Consider the following 27,889-nt stretch of genomic DNA (forward strand, 5'->3'; position numbering starts at 1 on the left):
AACGCAGCAGCGTGCTACGAGGTACGAGACTGTAACTTGATCATCGCCATCCTCCTCTTCCAACAACTAAGTTAATGTGGCCATCAACAACCTAACATCATTCAAGTGTGCAGACGACGGACAGAATCTTGGTGAGTCCAGTACAATATGATACGTTACGATACGTTCAATGCGTGTATGATAACATAGCTTTAGCGATTTCATTTTAGGGTTACTACGATACATACGTTTAATGCATGTTAAAAGTTTTTATAGCAGAGGATTGTTTCCTGAAAACACTTTCTATGAAATTGCAGTTCACATAGGTAGGCTAAGAATTTACCTTGTTTTTTACTTTGAATTTTACTGTGCAATACAGTATTGTAATTAATAAATACATACAGTATATATTTTATACAGTACGATCCTGTAAATTGCTCTGTTTTGCTAAACTATCACCATTCTTTAAGACTCCTGGGTAGGCTAGGCCATTTTCGCCTTACGATATTTTCGACTTACGATGGGGTCGTGGTAACGCATCTCCATCGTAAGTCGGGGACTATCTGTATATATAATAATGTGGTGTGTGTGGTCTATATGGGGAGCGGTAGTGTAGCGGTTGGCGCGCTGCGCTATGAACCCAGCGACCCGAGTTCGATTCCCGCTCACGGCCAACACAATCAGTGACGATTATCTAAACCGATCCTGGGCCTCCCCTAGGTCGACTCAGCCTCAAATGAGTACCTGTTGCGGTGTGTAAACATCGCCACTGGGGAGACAAAGGCGGTTTGGCGTGGTTGCTGGCCACCCACCCCCTCGTGTACCGTTACCGGCCTTCATAGGCGCTCGCAAACAGCACTTGCCCCTACTGTCTGTTAAGGCTACACGGGGGGGTCTTTGTCTCTCTAACCTATACAATTAATTTTATCGTCTGTCTGTGTCCGTCTGCGCACGCGTGCTTGCGAGGGATTTAGCTACCAAATCGTGGGGTTCACGTGAGAAATGTTTCTGCCAGGAAGCACGCCGTGGGCAAGCGCTGTGCCGTCTACCCGTCGCTCGCATTCAAAAGAGTTAAAGTTGAGTTGTGTTGGCGATTTCCCTTCAAATATTTAGTTAGGTTTGCGGCTATTTATTTATTTATTTCCCCACGCGCCTCGGCCCGGAGACAACGTCATCAGCTGCGCGCACGTGCACAACGCTCGCACGGTTGGCCCCTGCAAACTCTCACGCACCATTGACGGAGGCGTGCGTCCTTTTTTATTCGCCTGCACACTCTACAAGGCAAGTCGCACACATTGGTATCGTAAGCATTTATATAATTACACTTTGCACCGCTGGCAGGGGTTGCCCCTAGCAATGCACACACGATCGGCACACATTTTCATTTGCGTTAAAACTGCAACAAAAACGCACACAACACGCTGAGGTTGAATGTCCTCTTCTCCCCACTCCACACCAATGCGTCCTGTTACTACTATAGAGCCCCTAGATATTATTATTACTGCGCTTAGATAGTATTATTGTAGCGTGGCCGGGGGAGCGGCCCAGCCCACACCCTACCAAGGTGAGTGGGTCTCTCTGGTCTCGCAGTGGGTGGGTTTCTGTGGATCTCTGTGCCTGTAGAAACGTGCCTTTTCAAGTATTTGGCTGCTGCTGTAATTATAAATGTCCACGAGGTGACGACGACGATGATGAGCCACTTTGTTGAGCTATCGTTCACGACAGCCAATTCGGTTCTCAAAAAGCACTACCCGGTAGCTCAGCGGGGCGCCTTACCTGGCAAAATAAAATAGCTTGGTTTGTGTTTGGTCTTGATCTGACATGTTAGAGGAGGAGGAGGACCGACACCCCATTGGGAGCGCCAGACTTTGGCGTCGCCCACCTCTCCGACCGCGGCTCCGTGTCGTCGGCGGCTCTCGGGCGCAGAGCCTGACGCCCAACACGATGGCCTCGGCGCTCCTCCCGCTGCTGCTCCTGCTGCTGCTGCCGCCGTGCAGGAAATGCCTCGATGGGCAACGGGGCCGGCCGAAGCCCGCCCTGCGCTTCACCAGCTTGTCCTACAAAGCCACCGTCTACGAAAACTCCGCGCCCGGGACGTACGTGGAGAGCCACGACAAGATGGGGATCCACGTCGGCCGCTCGGCCCCCGGGGCCCGGTACGCCGTCGTGTCCGGGGACGAGGGGGCCGCGTTCGAGGCAGAGGGGCTCGTCGTGGGCGACTTTTGGTTCCTGCGCGTCCGCACGAGGGGCGTGCCGTTGGACCGCGAGGAGCGCCGCGGCTACGCGCTGGGGGTGAAGGCGTTCTCCGAGAACGGCCGCGGGGCGGCGTCCGCCACGGTCTTCGTCCAGGTGCTGGACCGCAACGACCTGAATCCGCTGTTTTCGGCTTTGTCGTACGCCGCGAGCGTCGCCAACGACGCGCCGGCGGGCACCACGGTCCTACGTGTCGCCGCCACGGACGCCGACGAGGGCCCCAACGGGCGCTTCAGTTACGCCCTGGCGCGGCACTCGGACGCGTTCGCCGTGCACCCGACGAGCGGCACGGTGACGCTCGCCAGGAGGCTGACGGAGCCCGGTGACGCGGGGCTGCACGAGTTCAAGGTGATGGCCGTCGACGGCGGCGGGCTGAGCGGCTCGGCGCGCGTCGCGGTGAACGTGAGCCGGGCGAACGCCCACGCCCCGCGCGTCACGGTCGTCGCGACCCGCGGGCAAGGGGCGCCGTTCGCCGACCCCGCCGCCGCGTACGCGGAGCTCGCCGCGGTGGACCGCGACGCCGGCCCCGAGGGGGAGATCGTCGCCGTGGAGATCGTCGCCGGCGACCCCCTCCGGGCGTTCTTCGTCGCCCCGACGGACGGCGCCGGCCCCGCCTCGGCCTACGCGGTGAGGCTCTCGGGGCGGCTGGACTGGGCGGACTTCCCCTTCGGGGTGAACCTCACCGTGCAGGCTCGCGACGGGGGGAGGCCACCCAGGCACTCGCGGCCCATCACGGTCACGCTCCGGGGGGGCGGCGCCGCCGGCGCGTTCGAGCGGAGCGTCTACGCGGGCGCCGTCGAGCGGCGGTCTCCGCCCCGCGCCGTCGTGCTCGCGGTCCGAGCCTCTTGCGGCGCGCGGGGCTGCCGGTACGTCGTCCGAGGCGGCGCCGACGGCGACTTCTTCGCCGTGAACCCCGCCACCGGGGTCGTCTCCGTCCGCGAGTCCCTGGCGGCGGTCGACAGACGCCGCTTCGAGTTCAACGTTGGCACCGACGCCGGCCCGGGCGTCGCCGGGGTCGCGATCGACGTCGCGGACTACAACGCCCACGCCCCGGTCTTCGAGCGGCCCAACTACTCCGCCTCGTTGAGCGAGGACGTCCCGGCGGGCACGTTCGTGCTCATCCTGCACGCCGCCGACGACGACGAGGGGGACGACGGCCGCGTGACGTACGGCCTGGTGGAGGACGAGCCCGGCCCCTTCGCCGTCGACCCCCGCACGGGCATCGTCGTCACGACGGGGCCGCTGGACCACGAGGAGACGACGGGGGCCTACCGGCTGCGCGTGCGAGCCTCGGACTGGGGGACTCCGTTTCGCCGGGAGGCCGAGGCGACCGTGACGGTGAACGTCACCAACGTGAACGACAACGCGCCCGTCTTCGAGTCCGTAGACTGCGTGGGCGAGATCCCCCGGGACCTCCGGCCGGGCGAGCCGATCTTCACCGCGTCGGCCATCGACGCCGACGAGCTCCGGCTGGTGCTCTACGGCATCGCGTCCGGGAACGGGGGCGGCTTCTTCGCGCTGGACGGCGCCCTCGGCGTCGTGACGCTCGCGCGCTCCCTCGCCGACGTCGCCGCCGGGCCGGCGGGGGCCTTCCGCCTTGGCCTCACGGCCACCGACGGGGAGCTCTCGGCGGAGACGGCATTCCTGAACGTCTCGGTCGTGGACGCCGCTCCCGGACGGGCGCCGTCATGGCGGTGCGTGGAGACGGGGATCGCCCGGAGGATGGTCGCGTGGCTCCACCGGGCAAACCAACGGCGAGACCGCCCGCGCCCCCTCGCCGCCAGCGCCGTCAATCGGCACGCGCCGGCGTTCGCCGCCCCGGCGGTCGCCGTGGAAGTCCGCGAAGATTTGCCAGTCGGGGCCGAGGTCACCCGAATGGAGGCCACGGATCCGGACGACGGCTTCGAGGGGAAGCTGCTGTACGCCCTGACGGACGACGGCGGGGCGAGCGGCCTCGCCGTGGACGCGGAGACCGGCGTCGTGAGGGTCCTGGTGCCGCTGGACCGTGAGGCCGCCGCCTCCTACCTCGTGAACATCGTCGTCCGCGACCTGGGCACGCCGCGGCGCTCCGCGAGCGCCGCCCTCCGCGTCGTCGTCTCGGACGTCAACGACAACCGGCCGGAGTTCTCGCGGCGCGCCTACGAGGCCCGGGTGCCGGAGAGCGCGCGGCCGGGCCGCGAGGTGCTCCGGCTGGAGGCCGCCGACGGCGACGCGGGCGCCGCGGGCGTCGTGCGCTACCGCCTGCTGTCCGACACCGATCTCTTCCGCGTGGACGCCGAGACGGGCGCCCTGGAGGTGGCGGCGCCGCTGGACCGCGAGCGGCGCGCCGAGCACGCGCTGCTGGTGGAGGCGTCGGACCTGGCGCCGGAGGAGAGCCGCCTCTCCTCCGTCGCCGCGGTGACCGTGACGGTGGAGGACGTGGACGACCACGCGCCCGCGTGCGCGCCGGCGCCCCTCCGCCTCCGCGTGCCCGAGGACTTCCCGGTGGGGGCCGTCCTCGGCTGGCTGGACGCTCGCGACCCCGACACGGGGCCGGCCGGGGAGGTGCGCTACTCCCTGCCGGGCGAGGACGAGGACGGCGGCACGTTCGGGGTGCACGAGACGAGCGGGGCCCTGCGTCTGGCGCGGCCGCTCGACTTCGAGAGGCGGCGCCGCCACGACCTGACGGTGGCCGCGCGCGACGGCGACCCCGGGGGGCCGCCGCCGGCCGCCTGCCGGGCGACGGTGGAGGTGGCGGACGTGGACGAGAACCGCCACGCCCCGCGGTTCACGGAGTTCGCGGCGGCCGCCGCCGTGCGGGAGGACGCCCCCGTGGGCGCCGTCGTCGTCACCGTCACGGCCACGGATGAAGACCGGGGGATCGACGGGGAGGTGCGGTACTCCCTCGTGGACGAATCCGGCCTGGGCGTCTTCAGCATTCATCCAGAGAATGGTAAACCGCACCTACTCCCCCCCCTCCTTCCTCCCTTCCCCCCCCCCCCCATCCTCCTCCTCACGGCTCACGACGCCGACTGACGGCTCACGCCGGCGCCCGTCTCTGCCGCGTGTCGTGCACGGCGCTCCGCGCCGGCAGGGATGATCGTCACGGTGCAGCCGCTGGATCGGGAGACTGCTGACAGCTACTGGCTCACGGTGCGCGCGACGGATCGCGGAGTCGTCCCTCGCTTCTCCACACTGCACGTCTACGTGGACGTGCAGGTACGGAAACTCACACACACGTACACACACACACACGTATATACACACACACGTATACACACACACGTATACACACACACACGTATTCACACACGTATACACATGTATATACACACACACGTACACACACACACGTACACACACACACACACGTATACACACAACAACAACAACCGCCATTCGCCACTAAGTGGCGGTGACGTCACCACGACGCTTGTGCCAGGCTATGTGCACCCTGAGGCCACGTGAAGTGTCGAACGCCCGCTGGCAGGAGGTCACGGGGCAGACCCAGGTGCCACGGGTCGACTGACTGAGATGACTGGCTGATGCACCACCTGTACCCCCTACTGTGCCAACCTGCTGTGCTTGAGCCACTCGGCGCTCCGCTCGTTGTTGTGAGCGTCGCTCCTCCGCCCTCCGTTGTTGTTGGATGGCGACTACCTCCAACTGCCCAGTAGCGTCCTTCACGAGCCTCCTCCACAGAGGCCGATCTTGACACCGCTGGTACCAGTCATCGGCAAGTCCACTCAGCTCCACGTCCTCCTGTACCACATCACTCTATCTCTTCTCTAGCCCGTGCCGCGCCCGCTTAGCCCCCTCAATCCGGCCGAACAAAAGCTGTTTCGGCATGCGGTGGCTGGGCATGTGGGCTACATGACCCAGCCATCGCAGCCTTCCCCGCCGGAGGAGCTCACCGATTGGACCTTGCCCAGATCTTTCAAGTATTTGTGAGCTCCTCACACAATCCAGTCTGGTTAAACCCAGGATGGATCGTAGGCAGGCCAGCCTAAATGTTTCTAACCGGCGAAGATGTTTCATTAGGGGGGTCAACGTTTCGCAAGCGTAGAGAAGGGAGGGAATGACCGTGGCCGAGAAGACCTGAAGCTTAGTGCGGAGCGACAGACCAGGTAGCTTCCACACAGCGTTACGCAACCGATGAGTCCTCTGCTGTTAAACTGGAGCCAGTCATAAGCACACTGCCCAGGTATGGGAAACTCTCCACTCTCTCCACAACTGCCCCATCACCGATTGGGAGTTGTGGGGGTGGAGTGTCCGATGGTACAAAATACCCAGGCAGGTGCTTAGTTTTGGTGGGGCTGATGGTAAGGCCCCACCTCTTAGTGGCACGCTCCAGTCTCAGCAGCAGCGTCTTCAACTCCTCCTCTGAATGAGCAGCTATTACCAAATCATCAGCATACATAACGTGGTTGAGCAATAGGGAGCCATCCCTTGACCGCACCCGGGCATCGATCAGCCTCTCATTATATCTGTACCATATGGAAATTCCCCCGGTACAGCTATTGAAGGCTTCACGAACTACCTGGTCAAAATAGATGTTAAATAATGTGGGAGTCAGAGGACATCCCTGTCGCACCCCAAGGTGTACAGGGAATGGCTCGGACTCCCGGCCACGTAATTTTACCCGGGCCCACTCACCATCATGAAGGTCCTTAATGATTGTGAGCAGAGGGTCAGGTACTCCAAAAGCACGAAGAACAACCCAGAGCCCAGGCCTACTGATGGTATCATAGGCCTTGACCAGGTCAATAAAGCAGATATGTAGGTCTTGTTGGAATTCCCTACACCTCTGCTGTAGCAGACGGACAGAAAATATGGCATTTGTGCAGGACCGCCCTTTCCTGAAACCGCATTGGGGCTCCGCAAGCCTCTCCTCAGCGTGCCTGGCAAGGCGATGCTGAATAATCCTTGCCAGGACCTTTCCCGGCACACTGAGGAGTGAGATGCCCCTGTAGTTGTTACAGTCTGTGCGGTCCCCCTTCTTAAAAAGGGGGACCACCATGGCATCCTTCCAATCCTGCAGAACCCGTCCAGTGGTCCAGACCGTTGTTATGATGTCATATAGGGCAGTCTGTGCACAAACGCCACCCTCCCTCAGCATTTCGCTTGGGAGATCATCTCTGCCCGCTGCCTTTCCTGGTCTCAGACTCCGGATTGCCTTTAGGACTTCCTCAACAGATGGCACCTCAGCCAGCCACTCACAGGGGGTGACTTCTTCCAATATTTGAGGCACCGCAGCCTCAGCAGGGTCATCCTCACTTTGTGCCACGATGTTTTTCTGGCTGAGGGATTTTCCCTCCCCCAGGACCTCACAGAAATGCTCAGCAAATCTGAAAACCTGTTCCTGGGGGTTGGAGATTGGATCACCGTTTTTTCCCCTAATGATGGTAATAGGTGTGGCGCTGCAGGTTACTTTTTTGATGGAGTTAAATAGAGATTTGTGATCACGGGCCACTGAGGCAGACTCCATCTCCTCAGCAACCCGCGACCACCACCCATCCTTGCAGCGCCTCACGGCTCTCCGAACCTCCGAGCGAAGGCTGCGGTAAGTCTCCTCATTCTCTGACGTGGGATTCTGTAGCCGATGACAGTGGGCCTGTCGCTTTTTCTCAATCATCCTGAACACCTCCTCTGTCAGCCAGGGTCTCTGGGGAGGTCTGGACCGTGTACCCAAAGCAGCCATTGCAGCTGCATGTCACAGTCCTAAACCTCGCCCATTTACCCTCGACATCAGGAGTCAGGGACGATGCCAATCCCAGCCGCAAGCGATGATGAAATTCTCGCTTGCAACTTTCATCAGATAACTGAGACCAGGCCACTTTAGGTTGGAATGGGGTCCTGGGTGTACACCTACCACCGGAGTGGAAGAATGGCAGGCGCATCTTACAGATGACTAGTCGATGGTCAGAGGGCAGATCAGCTCCACGGTAGGTCCTGGTGTCAAGGACGAGGGCTCGCATCCGCTGGTCCGTCACTATGTAGTCCAGCAGATGTTCTTGCTTGGACCCGGCATGCAACCATGATGTTGTGTGGATGCGCCGATGCCGGAAGAGCGTGTTGGTAATTACAAGCCCATGGGCTGCACAAAAATCTAGCAGCCTCCTACCGTTGTTATTGAGCTGATCTGGCCCATGCCCTCCAATCACTCCATACCAGGTGCCAGTATCATGACCAACTCAGGCATTGAAGTCACCCAACATGATGACTCTATCCCGAGGGGCCACTTTAGCCAGCACCTGTGACAGGAGGTCATAGAAGGCATCTGACTCATCGGCTTTGCCTGCATCCCTCCACGGATGTTCATCTTCGGTGGGGGCATAAGTAACCACGACCACCATGCCTTGCCTCCGGTTGATGGGAAGGCGAGCCCAAAGTAGCCTGGGGCTTACAGCTTCCCACACCTCACCGCCACGCTCCCACACCCCCTTCATTCTTTTGTTCAAAAGAAGAGGCACACCCTGTTGTTTGGCAGTCTGCTGCCACGAGTAGAGGACTGTCCACCCCTCATGGTGGCAGGAGCCAGAGCCAGTCCACCGGACCTCCTGAATGCCACATAGATCCAGGCGGTACCGGTCCAGCTCCCGACAGAGGAGTGGCAGCCTCTCCTCCGCTGTGAGCATTCAAACATTCCACATGGCCACCCGTAGTGGCTTTTCGTTGTTTCTGGAGGACACACACACACACACGTATACACACACACACACGTACACACACACACGTATACACACACACACGTATACACACACGTATACACACACGTATATACACACACACACGTATATACACACACACGTACACACACACACACATATATACACACACACACACGTACACACACACACGTATACACACACACAAACACACGTACACACACACACGTATATACACACGTACACACACACGTACACACACACAAGTACACACACACATACACACACATGCGTATGCACCCCTGCATTTTAAAACGACACACAATGCGAGTACCGTGTGTCTCTCCCCCCCCCCCCCCCCAGGACGTTAACGACAACCCCCCGCGGGCATCGCGTCCGTGGTACCAGGCCGCGGTGGCGGAGAACTCCCGTGGGGGCGTCAGGGCAGTGCAGGTGGACGCCTGGGACCTGGACAACGCCGCCGCCATGTCCTCCAACGATGCCCGGGGCAGGGGCCTCACGTTCAACATCGTCAGCGGAGACCCACAGGGATTCTTCACCATAAACAACGCGACAGGTGGGGGTTGGTGGTGGTGGAGAGCAAATCCAGAACATTTACAATTATAGTGTAGTGTAGAAAGCAAATCTATAACATTTACAATTATAATGTAGTGTATAGTGTACACTACATTATGCACGACACAACTATACACTACAGAATGTGCCAATTCGTTACTAGTACAGCACTAACCGGTGTGTTGGTGAGCAAATCCAGCAACATTTACTATCCACGTTGGCCCCCACCCCACCCCACTGCGTGCGTGTGCCGGCCGGCGTGGGATGGTTGTTGTTGACCTCCGGTGAACGGACTCGTTGCAGGCGTCATCCACACCACCAGCAGGCGGCTGGACAGAGAGAGGCAGGCGGAGCACGAGCTGGAGGTGAGAGTCACCGTGATGGTGGTGGTGGTGGTAGTGGCCTTCAATAGCTGTACCGGAGGAATTTCCATCTGGTACAGATATAATGGGAGGCTCATCGATGCCCAGGTGCGGTCAAGTGATGGCTCCCTATTGCTCAACCTTGCCGATGATCTGGTAATTGCTGCTCACTCAGAGGAGGAGTTGGAGGCGCTGCTGCTAAACGTGGAGCTTGCCACTAAGAGGTTGGGACTTACCATCAGCCCCACCAAAGCTAAGCACCTGCCTGGGTATTTTGTACCATCGGACAATCCACCCCCACAACTCACAATTGGTGATAGGGCAGTTGTGGAGAGAGTGGAGAGTTTCCCATACCCTGGCAGTGTGCTCATGACTGGCTTCAGTTTGACAGCGGAGGTCTCACTCCGAATCAGTCGAGCGGCATTATCTTTTCATCGGTTGCATAACGCTGTGTGGAAGCTATCTGGTCTGTCGCTCCGCACTAAGCTTCGGGTCTTCTCGGCAAATCATTCCCACCCTTCTCTACGCTTGCGAAACGTGGACCCCCCCTAATTGAACATCTTTGGCTGGTTAGAAACATTTAGGCTCACCTGCCTACGATCCATCCTGGGTTTAACCAGGGTGGATTGTGTGAGGAGCTCACAAATCATTAAAACATCTGGACAAAGACCCATCGGAGCGCCGGGCGGCTAAAGCACAGTAGGGGGCACAGGTGGTGCATCGGCCACTCATCTCAGTCAGTCGACCCGTGGCACCTGGGTGTGCCCCGTGACCTCCTGCCAGCGGACGTTCGACACGTGGCCTCGACGTGCCCATGGCTTGGCACAAGCGTCGTGGTGCCGTCACGGCCACTTAGTGGAGGTCGTTGTTGTTGTTGCGCGTGTGTCTGCGTGCGTCCCGCCCGCCGGCGCCAGGTGTCCATCGTGGACGGCGGCGTGCCCCCGCGTGAAGCGAGGGTGGCGGTGACGCTGAGCGTCTCCGACGAGAACGACAACGCCCCGCGCTTCCGCAGGAACCTCACGCGCGTTTACGCGGTGGCGGCGAAGGAGCCGACGGTGGTGGCCATCGCCCGCGTCTACGCCGCCGACGCCGACTGGGGCAACAACGGCATGCTGTTGTACACCGTCCGCGGGTGGCAACACAATTACTATTCCGATGAGCACGGAGTCGTCTACAGCCGGAGCGACTTGCACCGTGCGGGGACATCCCACTCCATCCTGGTACTGGGCACACTCCCCTCGCGGTCCTCCCCCCTCATCCTCACGGACACGCTTGACAATGTTGACCCCCCACCGTGAAGCAGAACTCGCCGATCTTGCCGTTGCCCGCCCCGCAGATCGAAGCCAGGGACTCGGGGCAACCGCCGACCTTGCCGTCGACGGCCGTCATCCACGTGGAGTGGATCGCCGCTCCCCGGCCACCGGAGACGCCCGCGGCCTTCGGCCTGAGCCGGCACGCGGTCACCGTGTCGGAGACGGCCGCCGTGGGCTCCGTGGTGATCGCGCTGCCCACGCAGAGCACGGCGGGGAGCCTCCTCTGGTTCAGCATCACAGGTCACGTGGTGCCACCACACACATTCCACATCCCACCCCACATCATGATGGTGTGTTAATGGTGACATCATGATGATGGGTTAACGGTGACATCATGATGATGGTGCGTTAATGGTGACATCATGACGAAGTGTTAACGGTGACATCATGATGATGGTGCGTTAATGGTGACATCATGACGAAGTGTTAACGGTGACATCATGATGATGTGTTAATGGTGACCTCATGAAGATGGGTTAACGGTGACCTCATGATGGTGTGTTAACGGTGACCTCATGATGATGTGTTAATGGTGACCTCATGATGATGGGTTAATGGTGACCTCATGATGATGTGTTAACGGTGACCTCATGATGGTGTGTTAATGGTGACGATGATGATGTGTTAATGGTGACCTCATGATGATGGGTTAATGGTGACATCATGATGGTGTGTTAACGGTGACGATGATGATGTGTTAACGGTGACATGATGGTGTGTTAATGGTGACGATGATGATGGGTTAATGGTGACAATGATGATGTGTTAACGGTGACGATGATGGTGTGTTAATGGTGACGATGATGATGGGTTAACGGTGACGATGATGTGTTAACGGTGACGATGATGATGATGTGTTAACGGTGACATCATGATGGTGTGTTAATGGTGACACCACGATGATGGGTTAATGGTGACCTCACGATGATGGGTTAACGGTGACATCATGATGGTGTGTTAACGGTGACATCATGATGGTGTGTTAATGGTGACGATGATGGGTTAACGGTGACATGATGATGGTGTGTTAACGGTGACGATGATGGTGTGTTAACGGTGACATCATGATGGTGTGTTAATGGTGACGATGATGGTGTGTTAACGGTGACATGATGATGGTGTGTTAACGGTGACGATGATGATGACGTTAGGGGGGCGCCGCTTGTGGACAGGCGGTGACGTGGAGCGCAGCTTCCACGTGACGGAGCACAGCGGCGTTGTGGAGGTGGCCAAGCCGCTGGATGCCGAGCGGTGCTCCTCCTACCGGCTCACCGTGACGCTCACCGACGGGACCAACGCTTCAACCACCCTGGTGGGCGGGCACGCGTGTCTGTGTGTGTGTCTGTGTGCGTGTCTGTGTGTGTCTGTGTGTGTCTGTGTGTGTCTGTGTGTGTGTCTGTGTGCGTGTCTGTGTGTGTGTCTGTGTGTGTGTGTCTGTGTATGTGTGTCTGTGTGTGTGTCTGTGTGTGTCTGTGTGTGTGTCTGTGTGTGTGTGTCTGTGTGTCTGTGTGTGCGTGTCTGTGTGTGTGTCTGTGTGTGTGTCTGTGTGTGTGTGTCTGTGTGTGTCTGTGTGTGTGTCTGTGTGTGTCTGTGTGTGTCTGTGTCTGTGTGTGTCTGTGTGTGTGTGTCTGTGTGTGTGTCTGTGTGTGTCTGTGTGTGTCTGTGTCTGTCTCTATGTGTCTGTGTGTGTGTCTGTGCGTGTCTGTGTGTGTCTGTGTGTGTCTGTGTGCGTGTCTGTGCGTGTCTGTGTGTGTGTCTGTGTGTGTCTGTGTGTGTCTGTGTGTGTGTGTCTGTGTGCGTGTCTGTCTGTCTGTCGCACAAGGTGGGCGTGACGAGGCCGTCAGGGCGACGCGGTGACGTCACGAGGCCGGGGGTTGCCGCGGTGGCCGCGTGAGACGTGCCGGGTGCATCGGCACCTCTTGCCAATTCCTCCTCACCACCACCGCCACCCGCATCACCACTTTACTCACCCCCCCCCCCCCCCCCCCGCTAGGTGGTGGTGACGGTGCAGGACGTGAACGACCACCGGCCCCGCTTCTCCCGTGACCTCTATGAGGCGACCGTCACCGAGGACGCCTCTCCCGGCGCCTCCCGGATCCTGCGGCTGGAGGCGACCGACGCCGACGCCGGCGCCGCCGCCGCCCGGCTCTCCTTCTTCCTCGTCGGCGTGGGCGGCGGCGACGCCGTGGAGGGCCGGCGTCTGTTCCGCGTAGACCCCGTCACCGGCGAGGTCACCGTCGCCGAGAGGCTGGACCGAGAGGCCAAGTGGAGCCACGTACTCACCGTCATGGTGAGTACGTGACTTCACGCCGGGTGTGCGCGTGTGTACGTGTGTGTGTACGTGTGTGTACGTGTGTACGTGTGTGTGTGTACGTGTGTGTACGTGCGCACATGTGTGTGTGTACGTGTGTGTGTGTGTACGTGTGTGTACGTGTGTGTGTACGTGTGTGTGTGTGTGTACATGTGCACGTGTGTGTACGTGTGTGTGTGTACGTGTGTGTACGTGTGTGTGTGTGCACGTGTGTACGTGTGTGTACGTGTGTGTGTGTACGTGTGTGTACGTGTGTGTGTGTCCGTTGAACTTCGTCCGCAACTGTACGTAGCCGACTGCTGATCGAAGGCGACGATGATGACGACGACGACGACGACGACGACGCCGTGACCACCGTCTTGCGTGGTGACCACAGTGTGCGGTGTACTGCATAGTAATGCGTATAGTGTAGTTTGTCACGTAAACAAGCCGTGTAACTAAATCGCCACATTTTGTTTGGGTGACACAAAACCTTGCTGACCGGCCATGTCAGGCGGCGGTGGCACAGTCGGACGACGACACGTTGCACGCAACCAGCACGTCCCTCCACCGAGAATGGCGTCTGCCGCGAAAGCCTCCTGTCCGGGGGCGTTCGGAGCGAGCGCTCCGCTCAGCCCTCTCTCTCTTCACTCTCTCACTCTCTCTCACTCTCACTCTCTCACTCTTTCCCTCACTCTCTCACTCTCTCTCTCACTCTCTCACTCTCTCTCTCACTCTCTCACTCTCTCTCTCTCATTCTCACTCTCTCACTCTCTCTCTCACTCTCACTCTCTCACTCTCTCTCTCACTCTCTCACTCTCTCCCTCACTCTCTCACTCTCTCGCTCTCTCGCTCTCTCACTCTCACTCTCTCTCACTCTCTCGCTCTCTCACTCTCTCACTCACTCTCACTATCACTCACTCACTCTCACACTCTCTCACTCTCACACTCTCTCTCTCTCTGGGCATGCGCGGAGGAGGCTGCGTCCAGGTGAAGTTCCGCGCTGCTCACCTGGATCAATGGGGGCCTGATTTTCCATAAATTAGGCCAAGCCTGAGAGAGGTTACGATGGGGAGTTTAAACATCGCTCTTCCCCTCGTTTTGTAATGGTTTATTCCCTTTGATTTTTTCTTTATTTTTGCTCACTGAGTCGTCCCGGAAAATTTATTCCGAGTGGCTCGTGGGCTGAACAGAGAACGGCAACAACGACGACAACTACAACGACAACAACAACGACGACAACTACAGCGAACACGTGCGCAGGTGTGGCTGCTGCCGACCACCACCATGGTGCAGCGCACCGCGCTGGAGACCCTCACGAGGAGGAACGGTTTCGCCACCTTTCCGCCGTCCGGGATCGCCGTCGTCGCCGCCGCGGTGGCCGCGACGACGTCGGCTATGCCGGTGTCGTCGCGGCCCAGCGGCAGAGCGGAGGGGTCACGGTGTACGTGGCGGAGGAGGCGATGGCGGCGCGCCTGGTGGAGACGGGGCTCACCGTGGGTGAGCTTCACCTGCGGTGCGCCCCGCTCGCCACGCCCGCCGTCAGGGTGGCGCTCTCGGGCACGCCGCCCTTTCTGAGCGGCGCCGACCTGCTGCGGGACCTCCAACGCTACGGGACGGCGGTGTCGAAAGTCACGCTGCTGCCTCTACGAACGAGGGACCCCGGGTCGGCGCACGTATTGTCGCTTCAGCGCCAGGTTTTTATGGTCCTGAAGGACGGCAACACGGACTTAGACATTAACTTTAAGTACACGGTGCAGGGCCACGTGTACACAGTACACGCATCCACGGCGGGGATGCGTTGTTCCGGGTGCGGAGGCAGCGGCCACGCCCGGAGGAACTGCCCGAACAGGGCGAGCGAGTCCGCCGCGCCTGCTGCTCCGCCCGCAACGGGGCGGGCGGAGCAGCAGCAGACACAGCAGCAGCGGCCGCAGCAACAGCACCGCCATCAACTACAACAAGAAGAACACCAAAATCAACAATTGCAGCAGCAGGGAGGGCAGCGGGGTGATCTCGCCGTCCTGGCAGCTGACTGCGGGGCACGGACGACCGAGGACGAGGGAGACGTTTTCGTCCGCCCGTCCGCCCCTCCCTAGCGGAGGAAGCGGAGGGCAAGGAGCGACCCCGCGTCAGCGGGACGCGTCGGGGCCCCCGCGATGCGGACGGTGGTCGCCGGCGACAACAGCGAGCCGGAGGACCGCACGGAAGCGGCGACGGGGAGCGACGGCGAACCCGGGCCGCGGGACGGGATGAGCAACGACGGCGGACTCCACCTGCCGGACGACGTCGCGGTAGCAGAGCGACCGTCGGAGCCGGACCCAGCCTTGGCCGCTCCGGAATTGCAGACCAACAACAACAACAACAACCGCCATTCACCACTAAGTGGCGGTGATGTCACCACGATGCTTGTGCCAGGCTATGTGCACACTGAGGCCACGTGAAGTGTCGAACGCCCGCTGGCAGAAGGTCACGGGGCAGACCCAGGTGCCACGGGTCGACTGACTGAGATGACTGGCTGATGCACCACCTGTGCCCCCTACTGTGCCAACCTGCTGTGCTTTAGCCACCCGGTGCTCCGCTCGTTGTTGTGAGCGTCGTTCCTCCGCCCTCCGTAGTTGTTGGAGGGCGACTGCCTCCAACTGCCCAGTAGCGTCCTTCATGAGCCTCCTCCACAGAGGCCGATCTTGACACCGCTGGTACCAGTCATCGGCAAGTCCACTCAGCTCCACGTCCTCCTGTAACACATCACTCCATCTCTTCTCTAGCCCGTGCCGCGCCCGTTTAGCCCCCTCAATCCGGCCGAACAAAATCTGTTTCGGCATGCGGTGGCTGGGCATGCGGGCTACATGACCCAGCCATCGCAGCCTTGCCCGCCGGAGGAGCTCACCGATGGGACCTTTCCTAGATCTTTCAAGGATTTGTGAGCTCCTCACACAATCCAGTCTGGTTAAACCCAGGATGGATCGTAGGCAGGCCAGCCTAAATGTTTCCAACCGGCGAAGATGTTCCATTAGGGGGGTCCACGTTTCGCAAGCGTAGAGAAGGGTGGGAATGACCGTGGCCAAGAAGACCTGAGGCTTAGTGCGGAGCGACAGACCAGGTAGCTTCCACACAGCGTTACACAACTGATGAAAAGATATTGCCACTCGACTGATGTGGAGTGAGACCTCTGCTGTTAAACTGGAGCCGGTCATAAGCACACTGCCCAGGTATGAGAAACTCTCCACTCTCTCCACAACTGCCCCATCACCGATTGGGATTTGTGGGGGTGTAGTGTCCGATGGTACAAAATACGAAGGCAGGTGCTTAGTTTTGGTGGGGCTGATGGTAAGGCCCCACCTCTTAGTGGCACGCTCCAGTCTCAGCAGCAGCGTCTCCAACTCCTCCTTTGAATGAGCAGCTATTACCAAATCATCAGCATACATAACGTGGTTGAGCAATAGGGAGCCATCCCTTGACCGCGCCCGGGCATCGATCAGCCTCCCTTTATATCTGTACCATATGGAGATTCCCCCGGTACAGCTATTGAAGGCTTCACGACCACTACCACCATCACCTTCATCGGTGCCGCCGCGCCTGACGGTGCCGCGGCGCTCGAGGGTGCCGTGACACCTGACGGTGCCGCGGCGCACGCGAGAGACGAGCAGCCCGCCTCCCCGTCTGACGGGGCGATGGCTGCTAGACCCGCGGAGGTACACCACCCCAAGCCCAAGAAAAACCCGGCTCGGGGTGGCCTGACACGAGAGGCGGCCGCCAAGCCCCAAGAGAACATACAAGGCGACTGTAAAAACAACAGCAACGAAAATAACGACAACAACAACAACAACACCTCCAGGGTCGACGGGTGGTTAAGGTCCAACGTTGTTGAGAACACAAGTGAAACGAGCCACCCGCGAGTCCGGAGGGGGATAGAGTACAACCCAGGGGCCATCATTGACTATGTATGACACCCCTTCAAGGGGCGCGCGGGCACCTTCAGAGAGCAATTCCCCGACGCGCTGGCCTTCATGCAGGCCGCGTGACCACTTTGCAAGGATCCGCAAAGGTAAGTCTGCAGCCGGAAGGAAGCCGACAAGGTGGAGGCTCTAGTACGGAAGGCAGAGAGGAGGTATTCCTCCCAGCTAAAGGGCCCCCCCCCTGCGGCCACCGCCAACACCAACACCTAGCATTGTGGCCTCGGGATTTAAAAGGGCAAGGTGCGCGATGACGCGCGCGGACTCGAAACGGTTTCCTCTGCGCACGCGATCACTAGAGGCTGGCGGTGGACCGTGAGCCACCTAAGCTGGCGGTGGCCACGCCAGGAGGTGTGCTGTGCGTGCCTCGTGTGCAGCACGTCCACTGAGGCGGTCTGTATACCTACCTGCATTGGCGGCGATCAGCTGCATCATTTGGATGTGCACGCGGTGACACGTGCGGACCGATTTTGATTTGGTTTTGGTGGTTGGGTTCACCCGTACCGTGGGGGGGCGGCGCGTGGTTCGCACTTTGGACCCGGTTTTTTTCCCGCTTCTGTGTCATTGCAGAACGGTGTTGTTTTTCGATATGTGCGCTTGTGTTGACGGTGACGAGGTTGTTGCCTGTGGCTGGTGTCGATGGTCTTGCGCGCGATGACGCGCACGGACATTGTTGGCTTTTTTATTGGCGACTCTCGCAATGGAGCACCGGAACCGTCCAGGGCATTTGCTGCTGGACAATAAAGTTTATTTAAAAGTCAAAGTCTCTCACTCTCTCACTCTCACTCTCTCTCTCTCACTCTCTCTCACTCTCTCACTCTCACTCTCTCTCTCTCACTCTCTCTCACTCTCTCACTCTCTCACTCTCTCACTCTCTCGCTCACTCTCTCACTCACTCACTTTCTCTCACTCTCTCTCTCACTCACTTTCTCTCTCTCTCACACTCTCACTCTCTCTCTCACTCTCTCTCACTCTCTCTCTCACTCACTCTCTCTCTCTCACTCTCTCTCACTCTCTCTCTCACTCTCTCTCTCACTCTCTCTCACTCTCTCACTCACTCTCTCACTCTCTCACTCGCTCACTCTCTCACTCTCTTTCTCTCACCCGCGCGAGCAGGTGCAGGACGGCGGGGTCCCCGTGAGGCGAGCGTACGCCACGCTGGCGGTGAGCGTCGACGATGCCAACGACCACGCGCCCCGCTTCACCGGCGGCCCCTACGAGGCCCGCGTGGCCGAGTCGGCGGCCGTGGGCTCCGCCGTGGTGCGCGTCACGGCGACGGACCGCGACGACGGCCCCAACGCCGACGTCAGATATAGCATTAGATACGGTGACCGCCGCTTCCGCTGCCACTCCCGCCGCCCCTCCCAACCGCCCCGGGGGGGGGGGGGGGAGTTTCTGCACAGGGGCACGTTTCCAGCGTCATGGTTTCTCCGTCGCGTCCCTCTCCCCGAGCGAGTCGCGAGCCGCGGGTCCAACTCGGATCGCTCGGGAGCCGACGGGCGCCGCGGTTTCCCCCGCGTCGTTTGCCCTCGGCGTCTCCCTCCGGATTCGGTGACGTGAACTCGCGCCCGTCCCGCTCCTCCGAATTCTCCCGGCAGGAAACGTGGGGAATTCCTTCGCCGTCCACCGCGCGCTGGGCGTCGTCTTCGTGGCGAGGAAGCTGAACGGCTCCGCGGTGGAGGCCTACGAGCTGACGGTGAGGGCGGTGGACCGGGGTCGCCCGCGCCGCGTCACGAATGCCGCCGTCCGCGTCGTCGTCGTCGCCGCCGACGCCGACGTCCCCCCCGAATTCGCCTCCGGAGGCGGCGGCGGCGGCTACTCGGCGGAGGTCGCCGAAGGGGCCGCGCCCGGGAGCTTCGTGCTCGCGGTGAGCGCCTCTGGCCGGTCGACGGTCGCCTACGAAATACGGGAGGGCGATCCCGAAGGCGCCTTCGACATCCACCCGACGTCCGGGGTTGTCGCCGCCAAACGGCCGCTGGACCGCGAGCGGACGCCGTCGTACCGGCTGACGGTGCGGGCCACAGACGCGGCGGGCCTCTCGACGGACGCGTCGGTGACGATCCGCGTGCTCGACGAGAACGACAACGGGCCCGTCTTCGACCGCCCTCGCTACCATGGGGCCGTCGGCGAGGAGGCGGCGGCGGGGACCCCGGTGCTGGACCCGGACGGCATCCCGCTCGTCGTCAGGGCCGCCGACGCGGACGACGGCGAGGGGCGCGCGACGGTCGCCTACGGGATCGTCGAGTTCGGAGCCAGGAAGTACTTCTCCGTCGACCCGCGCACGGGGGCCATCAGGGTCGCTAGGGCCCTCGACCGCGAGACGACGGCCGAGTTCCGCTTCCGGGTGACCGCCTCGGACGGCGGCAGCCCGAGGATGTCCGCCGAAGCGCCGGCCGAGGTGACGGTCGCCGTGCTGGACGCCAACGACTGCCCGCCGGCGTTCTCGACGGCCGCGTACGAGACGACGCTGACCGTGCCGACCCGCGCCGGCGTCCGCCTGCTGACCCTGGCGGCCTCCGACCCGGACGTCGGTGCCGCGCTGACCTACCGCATCTCCTCGGGAAACGTCGGCGGCGCGTTCGCCATGGACGCGCGCACCGGGGACGTCGAGGTGCGAAACGCCTCCCTCCTCGCCGCCGGCTACGACCTCGGGGTTGAGGTGTCCGACGGGAAATTTCGGAGCGCCGCGCGGGTGAAGGTCTCCGTGCGGGCGGTCGGCGGCAGGCTGCGGGTTCCGCCAAAGATCTCGGCGCGCATCCCCGAGAACGGCGCGGCGGGCGCCGTCGTGGCCGCGGTCGTCGCGACGGGGGGGGACCTCAACGAGCCGCTCGTCTTCGACCTGCTCGACCCGAGCGGCGCGTTCCGGATGAGGCCGACGGCGGGCGTCCTGGAGACGGCCGGCGTCACATTCGACAGGGAGGAGCGCGATCGCTACGAGCTGCTGGTGGAGGTGAGGGGCGGCTCGCGGGCGCGCCCGAGCGTCGCTCGCACCGTGGTCGAGGTGGCCGTCGAAGACGTCAACGACAACGCCCCGGCGTTCGTTGGCCTGCCGTACCGCGCCGTTGTCGGGGCGGCGGCGGCGCCGGGGAGCGCCGTGCTCACTGTGGCGGCCCTCGACCGGGACGTCGGCGAGAACGCCAGGGTGAGGTACTCGTTGAGGGACGACCGCGACGGCCGATTTCGCGTCCGCCCTTCCGGCGGCGAGATCTTGCTGAGGACGAGCTTCGCCCCGGGCGCGTCGGGCAAGGACTTCGTCGTGACCGTGGTGGCGACAGACTGCGGGACTCCTCCGCTCTCGTCTGCGGTCGGCGTCACGGTCACGGTGCTCGACGAGGACGCGCCGGCATTCAAGAGTCTCTCCCACGTCGCGTGGGTGCCCGAGGACGTCGGGCCGCCCGCGCCGATCGCTCACGTCCGCGCGGCGGGTCCCGAGGGCCTGCCGCTCGTTTTCTCCATCGTCGACGGCGACCCCTTCGACCAGTTCTCCGTCGACTTTGGCACGGGCGTCGTGAGCGTTGTCGGCTCACTGGACCGCGAGACGCGGGCCAACTACCGCCTCGCGGTGCGGGCCGCCTCCCCGACGACGGGCCTGCACGCCGACGCGAGCCTGGACGTCGTCGTCGGGGACGTCAACGACAACCGGCCGCTCTTCGCGCGGGGCGCCTACGCCGCCAGACTGTCCGAATCCGCGCCCCCGGGGACCTCCGTCGTCCGGGTGAGCGCCGTCGACACCGACGCCGGCCCCAACGGGGCGCTCCGCTACGAGATCGTGGACGACGGGGAGAAGGGCGGCGAGGGATTCTACGTGGACCCGGACGGCGGGCTGGTCGTGACCACGGCGCCCCTGGACCACGAGCGGAGCCGGCTCCGTCGTTTCTCGGTGCGGGCGACGGACGGCGGCTCCCCTCCCCTCGCCTCCGACGTCACGGTGACCGTCGCCGTCGAGGACGCGAACGACAACGCGCCGGTGTTCGAGCGGCCGCTGTACGAGGCGTCCGTGAGCCGGCTGTCTTGGCCCGGGCACTTCGTGGCCGCGCCGAGGGCGTTGGACGCCGACGCGTCGGACGCCTACCGGCTGCGGTACGCCATCGTCTCCGGCGACGACGACCCAGCGAGCTTCGCCATCGATGCCGAGACGGGCGTCGTCTCCGTCGCCGTCCCGCTTGAGCGGAAGAAGCCGGCCGCCTGCTACCGCCTCCGAGTCTCGGCCACGGACGGCGCGTTCGTCGGCGACGCCACGCTGGCGGTCGACGTGCGGCCCACCAACCGGCACGCCCCCGCCTTCGAGCGGGCTGAGTACGCGGCGGAGATTCCCGAAAACTCCGTGGCGGGGACCCCGGTGGCCTCGGTGCGGGCCACGGACGCCGACGCGGGCGCGTTCGGGCGAGCGTCGTACTCCATCGCGAACCGGTTCGCCCGCGAGCGCTTCACCATCGACGGGAGCGGGCGGATCTTCGCGAGGGCGCCCCTCGACAGGGAGGACCCCTCGCAGAGGGCCGTGGACGTCCGCGTCGTGGCCCGGGACGGCGGAGGCAGGGCGGCCTTCGCCACGGTCAGGGTCGTCGCCACGGACGAGAACGACAACGCGCCCCGGTTCGTCGCCGCCGAGTACTCCGGCGGAGTGTCGGCGAGCGCCACGAAGGGGACCGCGGTCCTGCGGGTCGCCGCCACGGACCGCGACGAGGGGAGCAACGCGGCCGTCGTCTACTCGCTCCGGAAGGGGCGGGAGCCGGACGCCTCCGAGGACGTCCTGGAGGTGGAGCCCCTGACGGGCCGCGTCATCACCAAGGGCGGCCTCGCCGGCCTGGAGGGCTCGCGGCTGTCGTTCTTCGTCGTGGCGGAGGACGGCGGCGGGCGTGTCGCCGCCGTCCCCGCGTCCGTCGCCGTGCTGCCCGCCGGCACGGCGGCACCGGCCTTCGCCCAGGCGGCCTATGAGCTGACGGTCACGGAGGACGCGCGGGCGGGGAGCGTGGTCGGCGCTGTGGCGGCCGCGCTCGCGGGCGACGAGGCGGCCGCGTACGCCGCGGTGCCCGGCGGCGGCAGCGGGGTGGCGGATGACGGCGCCGGGGGCGGCGCGTTCGCGGTGGTCGCCGGCGACGGGCGGATCGTGGTGGCGAGGGCGCTCGACCGCGAGGCCGCGGGGAGCCACCGCTTCGAGGTGAGGGCCACGTGGCGGCGGGGCGGAGCCGACGTCACGGCGCAGGTCCCGGTGACGGTGCGTGTGGAGGACGTGGAGGACGAAGCGCCCGTGTTCGAGTCGAGCGTCTACGAGGCCACCGTGTTGGAGAACCTGCCAGGCGGAGTGCTGCTCGTGCAAGTGAGAGGTAACGCAACCGTGTGCGGCGCTGGGCTGACTCGGTCAACAAACGCGTCTTTGTGTGGGTGTCTGTGTGGTGTGTCTATGGGTTTCTGAGCGAGTAGTCTATGGGTCACACAAATAGCTCCAAATGGTAGGAGCTGCCACTCTTCGGTAACCAATTTAACCAATTTACTGGGAAAATATCACGGCGGGAGGAAGTGTCCGCAGGGACGAGGCCTGGAAACAGCAGGGCAGGTGGGGGACCCCGCCTGACGCTGTTGACGCAGCGGCGTGCTCTCCCCTGGCGGTGTCGATTGCGCGTGCCGCTGGTTCTCTGCGATGCTGGCTCGGTCGATGCTTGGCGCTTTCCGCCCTTTCTCGACGTTGATGGCTTGACATTGCAGAACTCTTTGGTGACTGATCGACCTCGGTGGCTGGCCGTCGTCTTCGCTAGTTGGTCGCCGTCTTCTGCCGCCGGTAGCTGTGATGACGATGTATGGCTCGTGTCTCTCTTCTTATGCCAAATTTCTTCCTCTGCCACCTTCTCACCAAGGATCGGAACTTCCTTTGATTTCGCTCTGTGCTGTGGGGGGGGGGGGGGGTTGGTTGTACGTGTGTCCGTGTGTTCTGATTTATTAAGCCATCTGTTCAGTCTCATCCTGGTTTGATTCTTTTATGGCTTATCTCCGTCCCTCGGTTGTGTGTGAGAGGCTGTTGCTGTGAGGGGAGGGAGGGTGTTCACCTCACCCCATCTGGCCTCCAAGCGACACCATGATTGATAAAACAAATATTGGCAAAATCATTCTTAATATCAATTTGGAAAAAAGGCCTACATACAACAACCCCCCCCCATCCTCCCCCCGACCCGTCCCTCAGCGACGGACCGAGACGGAGGTGCTCAGCCGGTACACAACCTGGTCGAGCTGCGCGAGAGCGGCGACGCCGGAGAAGCGGAGCCGCTCTTCATGGTGGACGCCCGCAGCGGCTGGGTGAGCACGCTGAGCCGGCTGGACTGCGAGGCCCGTGACCGGCACCACCTCCTCGTCGAGGCTTTCGACCCGGCACGCCCCGAGCGCCCGCCGGCCGTCGCCAAGGTGCTCGTCATCGTGAGCGATGCCAACGACCACCCCCCGCGGTTCTCGGCCTCGGTGATCGACGTCCGAGTGCCGGAGGACGCCGCGCCCGGCCTGGCGTTGGCTGTCGTCCAAGCGGACGACGCGGACGCCGCGCCGGAAAACCGGGATCTTACGTACCACCTGACAGGTAGTGTGCAGTAGTGTATAGTGTAGTCTACTAGTACGCCACTACACCTGTTGTGTTGGAGTGAACCCACTACCGCATTCACAGTTGTTCGCGGAAGCCTCTGCATTAAACCGACTCTCGTCATCATACTCTCGTCATTACACTCTCTTCATCACACTCTCTTCGTCACACTCTCCGTCTCGACGGCGAGCGACGTCCGCGTCCCACCCCCCGTCCACGCTGGCCACAGGCGGCGACCCGCTGGGCCACTTCTCCCTCGGCCCCGTCAAGAGGGGGGGCGAGTGGACGCTGCGCCTGGAGCGGCCGCTCGACCGGGAGGAGCAGGAACACCACCACGTGCTGGTGATGGCCACCGACGGCACCTTGGTGAGGACGGTCGTCGTGGCCGTCACCGTGCTGGACGTCAACGACAACGGCCCCGTGTGTGACAAGGTACCCGTAACCGTAGACTCGCCACACAGGCTCACAGACTCGTCATACCCTACCACACCACCGTACTGCTGTAACGCCATGAACACACGGTATACTTACCTGCACTGGCGGACAGACGCCAGTAGGGGGTGGTATGTGGGCCACCGGGGTTCCCAAGACCCCAATAAGGGGGCTGTGGGAATATTCTAGGATCCCCTGGAACACTCTGGAAGGAAGGCGTGGCCAGGGGCGGAGAGGGCCTGGCCAGGGGTGGAGAGGGCGTGGCCAGGGGCGGAGAGGGCGTGGCCAGGGGCGGAGTATAAAAGCCGGACCCCTGAATGGGTTCCGCAGTTCTCAAGTTGAAGACTGGAGACCGGGCTTAGAGTAGGACCCTGGGAACCCCCAGACCCACTGTCCTTGTAAGGGCCGGGGCTGTGAGGGAAAGTGGTCGGACCCAAGGACTTTGGCCGGGTTGGGTCAAAGTAGCCTCCCCCTAGGGCCCCTAGCCGCAGGGCTGAGAGTGTACGTGGTCCCAGTCGATAGGACACGATAGCCCGGAGGCCACACCTCCCCAGATGGCGGGCGTAAGGGGCCGTCACCCCCTTCGTGTTAGAGACCCTGTGCTATAGTTACTGTTAAATAAGTGTCGCCTCGACTACCGGCTCTCCCTCAGCTTTGGGCTCACTGCACTACCGCTGTGCCCCACGGTGCCCCAGCTGTGGTACAACGTCACCGTGCGGGAGGACGTCGCCCCACAAGTCTTCCTGCTGAGGGTTTCAGCCCGTGACTCCGATTCCGGCTCTAACGGAACCATCGGGTACTCGCTACACGGTGCCGGAGCGAATCTCTTCCGCTTGGACCCCGTCAGCGGTAACGCTCATCGCGCTCTCTCCATCGCGCTCTCGCAGCCGTCGGGGTTGTGATCAAATTTCACGTCCACCTCCTGTGTAGCGGGCGAGGTGGTTAACGTCTCTCTCGTCGGCGTGGCCCCGCGTAGGGGAGCTCTTCACGCTGGCGCCGCTGGACCGCGAGGCCGCCCCGGCCCACGCGCTCGCCGTGGCCGCGACCGACGGCGGCGGCCGCTCCTGCCGGGCGGAGGTCCTCGTGAGGGTGGAGGACGTGGACGATTCGGCCCCGCGCTTCCTCACGGGGTCGCCCCCCCGCGCCGTCGCCCTGCGCCTGAGCCACGCCGGTGTAGGGACGGCGGTGACGAGCGCGCGCGCCGTCGACGCCGACCTGGGTACGACGGTGGCGACGGTGACGACGTACACACGCGCCCACGCGTGACTTTGAGTGTGTATGTGCGCGTGTGTGTGTACATTATGGGTAGCGGTTAGCGCGCAGCGCTAAGAACCTGGCGAACATCGCCACTCGAGAGACAAAGGCGGCCGGGCGTGGTGCTGGCCACCCACCCCCTCGTGTGCCACGGTGCCGGCCTTCATAGGTGCTGCTCTCTTACAGCACTTGCCCCTACAGCCTGAGGCTACACATGGGATCTTTGGCAATCTAGACATGTTCTTATCGGTGAGTTCCGGCAGGCAAGACTGCGTTGGCTCGGTCGTGTAGCCCACATGGCCCAGCCACCGCAAGCCCAAGCAGCTCCTGTTTGGCCGGATATAGGGGGCTGAACGGGCGCGGCACGGGCTAGAGAAGAGATGAAGTGATGTGGTACAGGAGGATGTGGAGCTGAGTGGACTTGCCGATGACCGGTACCAGCGGTGTCAAGATCGGCCTCTGTGGAGGAGGCTCGTGAAGGACGCTACTGGGCAGTTGGAGGCAGTCGCCCTCCAACAACAATGGAGGGCGGAGGAGCGACACTCACAACAACGAGCGGAGCGCCGGGTGGCTGATGCAAAGTAGGGGGCACAGGTGGTGCATCGGCCACTTGTCTCGGTCAGTGAACCCGTGGCACATGCTGGGTCTGCCCCGTGACCTCCTGCCGGCGGGCATTCGACACTCCACGTGTCCCCAACGTGCACCTGGTCTGGCACAAGCGCCGTGGTGACGTCGCCGCCACTCGGTGGCGAACGGCCGTTGTTGTTGTTGTCGCCGTGTATTGTAGGCCCCCACCGCAGGGTGACTCACTCTCTGCTGAACTCTGCCGGCGACCGCTTCGCTATCGACGGCCGCTCGGGCGTCATCACCGTCAAGCGTCCGCTGGAGAGCCGCGACGTCTACAACCTCACGGTGCTCGCCCACAGCGGCGGCGGAGCCTCGGCGACGGCGTCCTCCACCGCGGTGATTTCCGTGTCCCTGCACGACGACGACGAGCGCGGCGTCGCCGCCGCCCCGGGGTTCCGGCGGCTGGCCTACCGCGCCGCCGTGCCGGAAGACGCGGCGCCGGGCACCGCGGTCGTCGCCGTGGTGGCCGTCCTCGGCGGGGGGGGCGCGGTGAGCTACGGCATCGCCGGCGGCAACGAGCTCGGAGCCTTCCACGTCGACCGGAGGCTCGGTGAGAGACGCGGCGCGGGGCGCAGGCGGCGGTCCCCTCGGGCCGTGGTGGGGGTCCCCCCGTCCGTGTGTCTCCGTCTCTCCGTCTCACGGACGTGCGCCGCGTGTGCCGCGTGTGCCCAGGCGTGATACGCGTCGCGGCGAAGGCCCTGGACTACGAGAAGCGCCGCCACCACTACCTGACGGTGTGGGCGGCCGCCGCCGCCGCCGACGCCGCCGCCGCCGGAGGGGCGGCGACTTCGCCGAGCGCTGTCGCCGTGGTGACTGTGGACGTCACCGACGTCGACGACGACGCTTCCGCGGTTCCCCCAATAGGCTCGTGAAGCGCCGTCGTCGGGGAGGACGCCCTGCCTGGCGACGCCGTCGTCGCCGGGCCGCCGTGGCGGTGGTGGCATTGACCCGTAACGACGCGGTTACGTTGTCGCTAGACCGCCGGCAAATTTACATTTCAACGGGATCATTTGGCCAAACGGTCATCGTCCCTCGTGGTCGTCATCGGCAGCTGGCAGCTAGCAGCAGCAGCAGCTCAGCGGGGTGGGGGGGGTCTTCACCTGCTGACCGTCAAAATGCACCGCTGCTTTTGTTTTGCACGAGCAGGATTTAAATTCGCGAACTCTTCCCGTTGCCGAGCCGCTCACCGTCACGCCCAGCCGCCTGCGGGGCTACCGTGGGATGCCAGGACGCGGCGACATCATGGTGACCACGGTGGGTGGTAGTGTTCGTTGTTCAGTTGAAGAAGCCGTCTCCCTGCTGTGTTTGTGCTGCGCCGTTGAAGCCGCCTCCTTCGCCGTTTCGGCATCCGTTGAGTGGAGCAGCAACGACAGCAGAGGAGGAGATGCTGCGTCCTCGCCACAGCCGGCGTGTGGGCGGCGAGTCCACGTTCGACCGATGGTGCCCCCCTCTCTCCTGTTTGTTCGGTTTAGACCCTCGCCCCCTTCAAAGTTGCGTTCGAATAAAAGAAACCACGCGGTTTGAAATGGCGTTGTGTTGTGCGGTGGCCCTATATACTCGCACACGCACAGACTCGCACGCACGCACACAGGCAAACGTACGTACTCGCACGCACACACACACGCACGCGCTCCGTGTGGT

At 62.4% G+C, this 27,889-nt stretch overlaps 2 protein-coding genes across 3 annotated transcripts; both read left to right on the forward strand.

Moving 5' to 3' along the window:
* On the forward strand, nucleotides 1–18,944 carry LOC142918230 (protocadherin Fat 1-like). 2 transcript variants are annotated; one of them, XM_076062366.1, is made up of 10 exons: nucleotides 1–131; nucleotides 1,808–5,164; nucleotides 5,306–5,430; nucleotides 9,243–9,456; nucleotides 9,759–9,820; nucleotides 10,732–11,037; nucleotides 11,154–11,370; nucleotides 12,282–12,442; nucleotides 13,124–13,420; nucleotides 18,490–18,944. In XM_076062366.1, the coding sequence occupies exons 2-10, from the start codon at nucleotides 1,924–1,926 to the stop codon at nucleotides 18,931–18,933; spliced, it is 5,067 nt and encodes a 1,688-aa protein (XP_075918481.1). In that variant the 5' UTR covers nucleotides 1–131; nucleotides 1,808–1,923; the 3' UTR covers nucleotides 18,934–18,944. The 2 variants fall into 2 exon arrangements, with proteins under 2 accessions (XP_075918481.1, XP_075918482.1); XM_076062367.1 differs by having other exon boundaries at nucleotides 12,303–12,442.
* Nucleotides 18,944–27,777, forward strand: LOC142918241 (protocadherin Fat 1-like). The gene is made up of 6 exons (XM_076062375.1): nucleotides 18,944–22,697; nucleotides 23,549–23,935; nucleotides 24,165–24,367; nucleotides 25,063–25,216; nucleotides 25,344–25,586; nucleotides 26,409–27,777. Exons 1-6 carry the CDS (start codon nucleotides 19,748–19,750, stop codon nucleotides 26,924–26,926), a joined length of 4,455 nt encoding a protein of 1,484 aa, XP_075918490.1. The 5' UTR covers nucleotides 18,944–19,747; the 3' UTR covers nucleotides 26,927–27,777.
* The last annotated feature ends 112 nt before the right edge of the window (nucleotides 27,778–27,889 follow it).

This window comes from Petromyzon marinus, unplaced genomic scaffold (assembly GCF_048934315.1).
Source record: "Petromyzon marinus isolate PM22_M1 ecotype Great Lakes invasive population unplaced genomic scaffold, UKy_Petmar_22M1.pri1.0 PM_G_Scaffold_58, whole genome shotgun sequence".
In the NCBI taxonomy this organism is placed as follows: Eukaryota; Metazoa; Chordata; class Hyperoartia; order Petromyzontiformes; family Petromyzontidae; genus Petromyzon; species Petromyzon marinus.